The sequence below is a fragment of the Rhamphochromis longiceps genome, linkage group LG11 (assembly GCF_057381845.1).
Source record: "Rhamphochromis longiceps isolate RC_006_pf linkage group LG11, R_longiceps_female_GT1.1, whole genome shotgun sequence".
NCBI lineage: Eukaryota > Metazoa > Chordata > Actinopteri > Cichliformes > Cichlidae > Rhamphochromis > Rhamphochromis longiceps.
This window is the reverse complement of record NC_140567.1, coordinates 32,146,204-32,157,011: the sequence shown is the minus strand read 5'-3', so window position 1 is coordinate 32,157,011 and position 10,808 is coordinate 32,146,204. Positions and strand designations below refer to the sequence as shown.

Here is a 10,808-nt window from a genome sequence, read left to right as displayed (position 1 = left end):
GCTGGGTGAGGCTCGCGAAAAATATAATGCGAAGAAAAAAGAACCGAAAGAACTAAATAAGACTATAATGGTGGCAAGGCCTCAGCCCGATCCTGTGCCTGACTGGCCAGATCAGGATCCGGGTCTCTACCCTGATGACCGTTGGCCCGCCAATGCACCAAGGCAGCCTCAATCAGTGGGGAATTGGGGGACCGGTGGACCGCAGAGAGGGCGTGGTGGATCCATGAGGGGAGGACAAAGGGCTCGGAATCCAGGGAATCCTAATAATGTGTCTTGGACTGGCTGTTACAGCTGTGGAGCAGAAGGACACTGGTCCCGAGAATGCCCTGAATCCTTGCCCAAATTATCAGAGGCGAGGCTATCAACCCCAGGCACGAGGAGGCCCAAGACAAAGAGCTGCTTACAGGGGAGCACATCAAGCTCCAAACCCGAATGCAGCACCAGCCGCCCAGTACCCAGTAGCTGACTGGGGCTGGGAGAGGGAGCAATACTGACGGAGCCCGGAGAAACCGAACAGCGTGGGGACGGCAGAACCCATGCTGTCAATGACCGTGGAAGGCACTGAATTGCCCTTCCTGGTGGATACTGGAGCAACATACTCAACACTGAAAGACACACCAGACAGTGCGACACTCTCCTGTCACACAGTTAATGTGGTAGGCTTTTCCGGGATTCCAATGACACTGCCATTGACGGATCCAGCATTGACAAAGCTGGGAGAACAGACTTTGAAACACCAATATGTGGTGTCCTCACAGGTGCCTGCAAATCTCATGGGCAGGGACCTGCTTGTGAAACTGGGAGCCACAATCATGTGCTCACCAGATGGACTGATTGTTACTCTGCCTGGAGGAAAAGAATTCCCGTGCCTGGGATCACCTTCAAAGACTCAATATCTAGTCCAGAACTCTGAACAACCCACTGCCGAAATCTACTGGGGGAGGCTGGTGGAAGAAGGCATTTTGAGACATTATCAGCTATGGAAACCCTGGATAATGAGCCTGGCCGTCTATTCCCCGCCACGGGATCCTTTCCACGTCACACTCTTTTATGATAGGGAAGATAACGATATCTATCGGGAACAGTTCCAGTCTGATCTCGAGGGACAGACGTGGAATGTGCGAACACATAACATTTATGTTGGATCAGAAGGTGTGGCCGCGGCTGTGAAATTCACTGATGAACAACTGCCTTGGTATAATGTGGGAGAGGATTCAGCCCCTCACATTACCTTGGCGGTCCACGAGGGTCATGGGCCAAGAGATCTGGGACCGATGGTCAAGCGGGCGCTGGACAACGCATGCTGGCAAAGCACCCAAATTCCAAATGTCTGGTATGCACCAAAATGTAAAATATATCGCATAACTTGTTTGTCCAACGATGCAGTGATCTTAGAACATAAAGAAATCTCCAGGATACATGGCAGGGAAAGAATGGATCATCCTGATGCAGTAGCTGAGCTCTCAAAATTGCCTGATACTTTGTGGTCCGCAGGGCCCACAGATGTAGGTTTAGCTAACTGTTCGCCTGTCCTGTTCCAGCTGAAGTCTGACACACCAATTAACAGACCACAATATAAGCATAAAACTGAAGCAGAAGAAGGTATAGCTGAAACCATTGAAGGACTGTGGAAGGCAGGAGTGCTTGAGCCCTCATGGTCATTTTGGAACACACCTATTTTGCCAGTGGAAAAACATGGGACAGGGAAGTACCGTATGGCACATGATTTGAGAGCAATAAATGCCATACTGAGGACTGACACTGTGCCTGTACCAAATCCCTACACAGCTCTGACCGAAATTACTGGGGACCAAAAGTGGTTCACATGTATTGACCTAGCGAATGCATTCTTTTGTCTCCCACTGCACGAGTCACTCAGAGACATTTTCTCATTCACATACAGAGGCCGGAAATTTAGGTACACACGCCTACCACAAGGCTTTGCACTCTCACCAGGAATTTTCAATCAGGTGTTGAAAGAGGCATTGTCCCCATGTCAACTGCCAGAGGGCTGTACATTAATACAGTATGTTGATGATCTTCTTATTGCAGCCCCGTCAGCAGCGGCCTGTACGGCAGCATCGCTCGTGGTGTTGAACAGATTGGCGGAGTGTGGCTTCAAAGTGAGTAAAGAAAAACTGCAGTTGGTCCGGCCAGAGGTAACATTCCTGGGCCGGGTGATCGCACACAGATCAGTGGGGTTAATGAACACACACAGAGACCAAATTCTGACACATCCAAAACCAAGAACTGTGAAGGAGTTGCTTTCCTTTCTTGGCTTGACAGGTTACAGCAGGCAGTTCATTCCGAACTATGCGGGTAAAACTGCCCCTTTAAGGGACCTGATCAAGAAAGTTGGTGTTCGAAATCTGAAGGCTGAATTGCCTTGGACGCCGGACACAGAGACAGCGTTCATTTCGCTAAAACAGGATTTGTCAAGAGCCACAGATCTGGCCACACCTAACTATGATGAGGCATTTTATCTTGATGTTTCAGAAACAAAGGGAGTTGTGAATGGTGTGTTGTTTCAGAAAAAAGGGGGAGGTAGGGATGTACTTATGTATGTCAGCATAAGATTAAATTCAACAGAAGCAAGGCATCCCACATGCACACAACACGCAGCAGGAGTAGCAAAGATAATTCAGAAAACAGCACACATAGTGAGGGAACACCCACTGAAAGTGCTTACCACACACAGTGTAGTGGCCTATGTGAACTCACAGGTATTCACAATGACTCCACTGACGCAACAAAGGTTGAGCAAAATTTTAGAGGCGCCAAATTTGATATTCACACATGAAGGAATAAATATGGCAGACCTAATGGGGTCAGGAGAACCACATGACTGTATTAAGAAAGCCCAAGTTGAAGGAAAAATCAGGGAAGACCTAAAGGCAGAGCCCATATATGGAGCTGAGGATTGGTTCACAGATGGATGCTGCCACAGAGATGAAGAAGGATTGAAAGCGGGCTATGCAGTAGTCTGTAGAGTAGGAACTGAGTTTCAGGTGAAAGAAGCAGGAAAAATTGAGGGACAACAGTCGGCCCAGAGAGCTGAAGTGATAGCCCTAACTCGAGCCCTGAGGTTGGCTAAAAACATGAGAGTGAACATCTACACTGACTCAGCATATGCGTTTGGAGCAGCTCATGTGGAACTGGCTCAGTGGAAGAGAGCCGGGTTCAGAACGGCCACTAATGCACCCATCTGTCACAAAAAGGAAATGGAGGAACTGGAAAAGGCCCTGGAGGACCCAGACGAGGTAAGTATTATAAAATGCAAAGGCCACTCACTTGCAGACAGTATGGTGGCAAAAGGAAATCAGAAAGCTGATGAAGCCGCAAAGGAAGCAGCGGGCTACAAAGGACAGAGACAAATGGTGCAGGTAACCCCAGAAGAGGAGGTTAGCACTAACAGCATGGAAGAAGTTAGACAGGCTCAGGAGGAGACATCCCCAGAGGAAAAGGGGGTGTGGGAAAACAAAGGAGCCTGGCAAGATGGCGGTTTGTGGAGGGGGCCAGATGGGCGTCCCGCTTTAACGGCCAAAATGGCGGAACAGAAGGTGAATGAGGCTCACGGGCTTGGTCACGTGGGAGTGAAACAGATGGAGAGAAATTTGTGCCGATGGTGGCATCCTGATTTGAGAAGGATGATACTGGAAAAGGCCAGAACGTGCCTAATTTGTGGGGCACACAACCCAAAGCCAGCAGTAAAACCTGAAGCTGGTAAGTTTCTCATGCCAGAAAGGCCAGGAGAAGAGGTCGTGATTGATTATACCGACATGATTGATACAGGCCCAGGTGGGGTGAGGTATTTGTTGGTGTGTGTGGATGTTCTGACTGGATGGCCCGAAGCATGGGCGACCAAACGTGAAGACGCGAAAAGCGTGATTAAGTGCTTAATCAATCATTACATTCCAAGGCATGGGTTTCCCAAGAGAATTAGATCAGACAATGGTACTCACTTCAAGAACAAAGATTTGCAAGAGGTAGAGAGGATGTTGGGAGTGCAACATAAGTTCGGGACGGTCTATCATCCTCAATCTCAAGGAAAGGTAGAGAGGATGAACCTAAATTTGAAAAACAAGTTGGCTAAAATCTGTGCGCAGACAGGGCTAAATTGGGTCGCAGCCCTGCCCATTGCTTTGATGACCATAAGATGTTCTGTTAACCAATCCACAGGTTTCACCCCTTATGAGCTGCTGACTGGGAGACAGTTTCCAGCACCCTGGACAGTGGTCCCGGTGGAGCAGCCCAGGACAAGCAACAGGTCTCATGCAGAATATTTTAAGGAGTTGAAAGCTCTTGTGTCCAGCTTTACAAAACAGGTCACTTGTGAGAGACCCACGGGGAACGGAGAGGTCCCGGACGCAAAGGCAGTGTGGCTAAAGGTCATTAAGCGAAAGTGGAAGGAGCCCCGCTGGACTGGTCCGTATGAGGTGACCGCCCGGACGGCTACAGCAGTCCAGCTGAAAGGGAAAGGCGACACCTGGTACCACTGGTCGCAGTGTGCACCCGCACACGAGAGCTTGGTGGAGGAAAATTCGTCTTCAAAGAACGCAGGTGTCAAGGAACAGAGGCAGAATAAACCTCTTCACCTGTGCAACGGGCCGACCAGTAGTCCACCTGGAAGGCCGAAGAAAGAAGAGCAGCCTAGGAGGAGATCGCCGCGCCTACAGAAAGGAGTGGTAACAAATTGAGAGTTTGAAAAGGGGTGGTTTAAATAAAAAAGTAAAAAGGGAAAGAGGAAAACAGAAACAAAGTTTTAAAATTTATGCTAAGTACAAATATACATAACACAATGCCATCCCGCGAACCGGAGATTCGTGAGGAGAAAGGACTGATTAAAATGTTGCTTGTGATTGTTAGTTTGATGACTGTGATGATATTGATAATGGCCCTATGTTTGCTTGTTTATATTTTGCAGGGAGGCCCCCGCGAACTGTCTGAACACTGGGGCCAGTTGAATCCAGCACCAAAAGAGAAACCGTTTATTGAAACAGGGCTAAAAAGGAGATCAAAACGCGAGGTTTCGGGTAAAAGGGATGAGTGCCTGAGTACATATGGTGGTTTAGAGTTGAACTATGTTAATGGGTCCACAACTTCATTCACCTTTGATTTATGCGATGTTTTAAAGTGTGAAGGAGTAGATAGTAGTTGGAGAGGATATAATGTGTGGGTTTGTTGGGATTATGCAGTAAGTACACATTGTGAAAGAGGGAGTAGGCCCTTTGCAAACTGGTGTCGGAACTGGAATCAGGTAAAGGGTTACACTGGGGAAAATGGGGAAACGTCAGGACAAGGGTCAGAGAACGTGTTAAAACTCCAAAGAGATTATAGTCCATCTAAGAATCCTTTGACTATGTCACTGGGCAACTGGCGGCGTAAAAACTTTTTGTATTTAGTCTTGGGTGTGGAGACTGTGGGAACTGACCCGAAGGGGTTAATTAAAATTAACTTTTTTGAAAAGGCTAATCCCGTAAATCCCGTAGAGCCAGTTAGAGAAGAAAAGGAAATACACATGATTAACAACCCAATAAACGCTGTTGTAAATTCTATAGGAAAAAGGGGAAATGGGTCGTCATATGTGGTACCAGAGGAACAGGAATTAAAGAATAGACGAGTCCTGGCGGTGGACTACACTAGACTGAAGCCTCAGGATTTAATTGAGCGCGCCACTGGGTTCAGTGACAGTAATCTCTGGCTGGACTGGATGGCTCTAAATGCTAGGGAACAAGAGGTATCCAATTGTGTTGCTTGTGCCTCTGCTAGACCACGGTTGTTCACAGAGCCCGCTCCGCTCCATCCGGAGGACAAGTGGGGTTATGATTGCATGTTGCGAATGACTAGAGGAGCGGTGAGTACTGGAGACTGTACTGTGTTATCCAGTTTGTTTCCTCCAGTTGATAAGCGGACAAAGGTAGGACCATTTTTGCCGAAAAAAGGTAATTATACGTGTTTTAAGTTCTCCACAGATAAAGTAATATATAACGTGGGGGAAATCGACCCAAGTTGGTGCGCTGTTACCCAGACGGGAAGAACCACAAACAATGTAAGTGATCCCAACACTTTAATTGGGACTTGGGCTAGAAGTGGACTTTATTATTATTGTGGGCACAAGACTCTTTTGGCTCGTGTTCCTCTGGGAAGTGTGGGGACGTGCGCGATGGTGAGACTAGGAGCACCTCTTATGCTAATTGGAAATCAGGTAAAAAACATTCCACAGCACAACACACGCACATTGGCAGCTAGGCGGAAGAGACATATCCTGTCCAAAAGCGGGATTGAGGGAACACACGCTTATGACCCTAGGCTGAACTCGCCAACCTGGATTGACTCAATAGGGGTCCCCAGAGGAGTTCCGAATGAATATAAACTCGTAGACCAAATAGCTGCGGGTTTTGAGAATCTTCCAATAATTTCTGCTCTTTTTCCAGTGACCCCGAACAAAAATGTAGACAGAATCAATTATGTTCACTATAATTTGCTGAGGCTCTCTAACCTTACCAGAGACGGGATGGAAGGGTTAGCGGAGCAGATGGGTCCGACCTCATTAATGGGAGTCCAAAATAGAATGGCCCTTGATATGTTATTGGCGGAAAAAGGAGGGGTTTGTGCGATGTTCGGTGATCAGTGTTGTACTTTTATCCCGAATAACACTGCTCCAGATGGCTCGGTGACGCGAGCCTTGGAGGGGCTAAAGAGTCTCTCTAGGACCATGCATGACCACTCAGGAATTGACAACCCGCTGGAGAGCTGGATGACCTCAGTGTTCGGAAAGTGGAAGGGGCTTGCTCTGTCAATTATGTTGTCTCTGTCTGTATTGGTGGGTATTTTGGTGACCTGTGGTTGTTGTCTCATTCCTTGTGCCCGAAGGTTGGTAGAGAAAGTGATTGTAAAGGCAGTGGACCCTGGGGCGGTGGCCCCTATGTCCATGATGCCGATGATGGATCTGGAGGTAGTCGAGTGGACTGAGGAGTGAACAACAACCTATGTATCGACCTCTGGTGTGCCAGAGGTCGAAAGGGGGATTGTGGGGATGAACAGAAAAGTATTTTACCAGCATAATATAATCTGCAGTATGATCATTGCTTTAACAATGTAACAGATAGCTTTAAGATGGCCTTAAGATGTTTATGATGATGTTAATTTTGTATTCCAGGTGCAGTTATAACTATTTTATACATATTGCATATCTGTGCTTATTTGAGTTGATGTTCAGGTTCTTTAAAGGTCTTAAGCTTCACTGACGTGACTGTTCAGGTGATACATGCTGAGGGAAAACTAGAACATAGAAGGAATTGCAGTACATGCTTACACAACAGTTCATTTTAATATCTTTTATATGTTCATATTCTTGTATTAAGGTTTTAGTAGAGGTTCTTGGTTAAAACATTTATTTAGTAGAAGACATACACATAGTCTCAGTGAGCCTCTGGTCTAGTGAAAGGTCAGAAGTGCAACAGGTGAATTGAGAAAGAGCATTTGAGGACGAGACACAGAGTTAGTAGGTGAAGAGGTGACACCAAGAGCATGTGAGGTCAACACATACACACACATTAGTTAGATTTATTTAGAGGAGAGATTAGTTATGTCTCGACAAGAAAGAGGAACAATTCACTTTAAGATAAGAACGGAAAGTACCAGCCATGAAAATAGAAGATGATTTTCTGGGTGAAAAGTCATTTGTGGTGTTGATCTGATCTATGTATAAAATGTATCGGTGACGCATGAAGGGGCGTCAGTAAACAAACCCTGATGTTATAAAATAATTGTTTGTGCTTTAGTAAGTCGAAGATCAATTGCTGTTTCCAGTGATCTTCCCACGTGTGAATTAAAATCTTCGTTTGACTTCACCCGGCCGGACCAGTGTGGTTATTTTTCGATCACCTCTTGTACCCTTTCTCAATTTTTGAACCTTAACAAGAGGAAGCACAGTAAATGAACAAAGCTATTAAAAAAGCATAATAAATGGCATCTACTGGAAATACCTTTAAAGTAGCTTTAATACCAAACACAATACTGTCAAACCAGCTGTGCCACATTAAGTCACACCTGCAGCAGAATGGCTCAAGAAGGACTCATCATCAATCAGCTGATCAATCAGCTCATTATTGTAATCCAGAGAGAAATAATGTTGGATGGACTGCAATAAAATTGTGTACAGACATTTATCTTCCACGGAGGAATTATGGTGTTGACTTTGATTATCTAACTTTCCACTGTGGCATTTCCTTTGTGAATCTCAGCAATTACTGGATGGATTGCCATCAAATTTTGTAGGAATTCCCTGGTGAATTCTTTGTAATAATGTCTATGCCTATGCTGGAGTAAAGCTTTGCAGAACCCCCTTTGACCTGAAGTTATTTTTCTTGCTTAGCTATGTGAAATAATAAAAGATAATGGGCCTAAGTGTGCAGTAAAATGACCCGAAGACCCTTTAAGGCAGCCTTAAGGGCACACCTTTGATTTTAGCAATAATTTGGCTCATGCTTCGGTCTTCTTTTTAAAATGAATATAAACCACTTGAGATCTTCCACAGCTAAAAGGGGACTTTCTTTTTCCCACAGGTCAATTAGTTTTTAGACTTTCCACTTGAGAACAAAGAGACACTATCATCAAGAATCTTGAATATGAATTGCTGTCTTATTCCAGAAACTCGCTATGCAAATCTTTCTCCATCGACAACCTATTTTCATAAAAAGCTCTAATTTCATAAAACAAGGAAAACCAATAGTCATTAATAGCCACAAATAGCCATTAAATAAAACATAAGTCTGTCATGGTCTGCAGTCCTTCTGAGGTCCACCTTTTTCTCTCTTTTCCTTCTCTATTCTTCCTGTTCTTTCCACTGATTTTAGTAAGCAGGTTCTTACCACCTTCCTAGATCCCTGGAAGGTGTGGCTGCATACCAGTCTCAACAAGGTTTCTAACAGGTGCACCTGCTACCCAGCTCACTAGTTTGCAGCGTATTTAAGGATTTGTCATAGCATCCATTTTTCACCACTGCTGCCATATTTGTGGTAAAAATCTTCCATGCTTAGTGATTGAGTTAGCACTTGTTTTATTATTACTCATTGTGTTAGTCAGTCGGTCTCTGCCCAGCTATCTCTTACCATCTCTGGATCGTTTACCACTGGAAAAGAAAATAACAACCCCACTCTTCCTCCTCTCAGGTGACATTGCCAGCCTGCTCACTTGCTCAATCCTCACTGTTCCTTCTTCACTGCCTGGATTCCTCCTTTAACTGACAGCGTGCTCAGTGAATACCTCAGGCAGCAGAAACCCAAGAAAGTGGAGGAAGGCAAGGAACCATCATGGAAGGACAGGCCCCTGCACGGTATGTACCACCGGCAGATAGAGGAGGTGGCTGATATCCAGAAATCCTACCAGTGGCTGGACAAAGCTGGACTGAAAGACAGCACAGAGGCACTAATCATGGCAGCACAAGAACAAGCTCTGAGTACAAGATCCATAGAGGCTGGGGTCTATCACACCAGGCAAGACCCCAGGTGCAGGCTGTGTAAAGATGCCCCAGAGACAATCCAGCACATAACAGCAGGGTGCAAGATGCTAGCAGGCAGGGCATACGTGGAACGCCATAACCAAGTGGCCAGCATGGTATTCAGAAACATCTGTGCCGAATATGGCCTGGAAGTGCCGAGGTCAAAATGGGAGACGCCCCCAAGGGTGGTGGAGAATGACCGAGCTAAGATCCTGTGGGACTTCCAGATACAGACGGACAAAATGGTGGTGGCTAACCAACCGGACATAGTGGTGGTAGACAAACATGAGAAGACAGATGTAGTGATCGATGTAGCGGTTCCGAATGACAGCAACATCAGGAAGAAGGAACACGAGAAGCTCGAGAAATACCAAGGGCTCAGAGGAGAGCTCGAAAAGATGTGGAGGGTGAAGGTGACGGTGGTCCCTATGGTAATCGGAGCACTAGGTGCGGTGACTTCCATTCTGGAACAAGGCTTTAACATGATGTGGAATAAGTGATGTGCTGTGAATACTTTCTGGACACGCTCTAATTTCCTATATTTCTCAGTTTGTTGATGTATTTAGAGACAAAACCTCACTCATAGTTTTATAGGGATGTAAACCCACAGAGGAAATGACATAATAACTAATAAAATATACAAATGAATAAGACAACCAAACTGTGAAAATGGCCCGAGGGCAGAGATGAACTGAAATTCCTCCACCCAACAGATTATCTTCATGGGCCTGTCTAATTACACAGGCAGTTTTTGGCAGAGGTGTTCACTGAAACTTGGAACAGCGTGGACATGCTTCTTCTTTTTTCAGCAGTTGTTATTTTTAACTTTTTTGTTTTTGCTATCAAAATAGTCTTAGCACATACTCAACCTTTATTTTTAAGTGGGTTTTATTGGGTTAGATTAAAAAAAAAAAAAAAAAAAAAAAAAAAAAACAATATCTCAAGGTTTTAACAAAATCAAATCAAATGTATGTGCATGACCAGAGTAATGGCTATGATGAAACTGATATTTCCCAACAGTTCTGGCTCTAATGTTTGTGTTACAGAATAGCAAACATGATTAAAAATATGTGGAGCCTCTGAGGCAAAAAAAAAAAAAACTACTTTCCACATTCCTGAGCGACACACACACACACACACACACACACACACACACACACACACACACACACACACACACACACACACGTGCTCATGCACAAAGACTGAAGAGTGAGTGAGAGAGAAAAAGAATCAGACAGAGAGGGAGGGCCAAAAACACATACAGACTAGCAGAGCTAACAGAGTGCCCATAAGCTTACAGATC

General features: G+C 45.4%; 1 protein-coding gene across 1 annotated transcript; it reads left to right on the top strand.

Moving 5' to 3' along the window:
* Window positions 1-536: 536 nt before the first annotated feature.
* On the top strand, window positions 537-6,979 carry LOC146659584 (uncharacterized). The gene is made up of 4 exons (XM_085424206.1): window positions 537-4,685; window positions 4,925-5,033; window positions 5,559-5,942; window positions 6,435-6,979. The coding sequence occupies exons 1-4, from the start codon at window positions 537-539 to the stop codon at window positions 6,977-6,979; spliced, it is 5,187 nt and encodes a 1,728-aa protein (XP_085280332.1).
* Window positions 6,980-10,808: the final 3,829 nt, after the last annotated feature.

Bases quoted from the DNA above. Each gene is read 5' to 3' on its own strand.
- LOC146659584 (XM_085424206.1), top strand. From the start codon at position 537: ATGCTGTCAATGACCGTGGAAGGCACTGAATTGCCCTTCCTGGTGGAT. The intron at 4,686-4,924 runs GTAACAAATTGA...TATATTTTGCAG, and splicing joins CGCGCCTACAGAAAGGAGTG to GGAGGCCCCCGCGAACTGTC. The intron at 5,943-6,434 runs GTAATTATACGT...CTCTTTTTCCAG, and splicing joins ACCATTTTTGCCGAAAAAAG to TGACCCCGAACAAAAATGTA.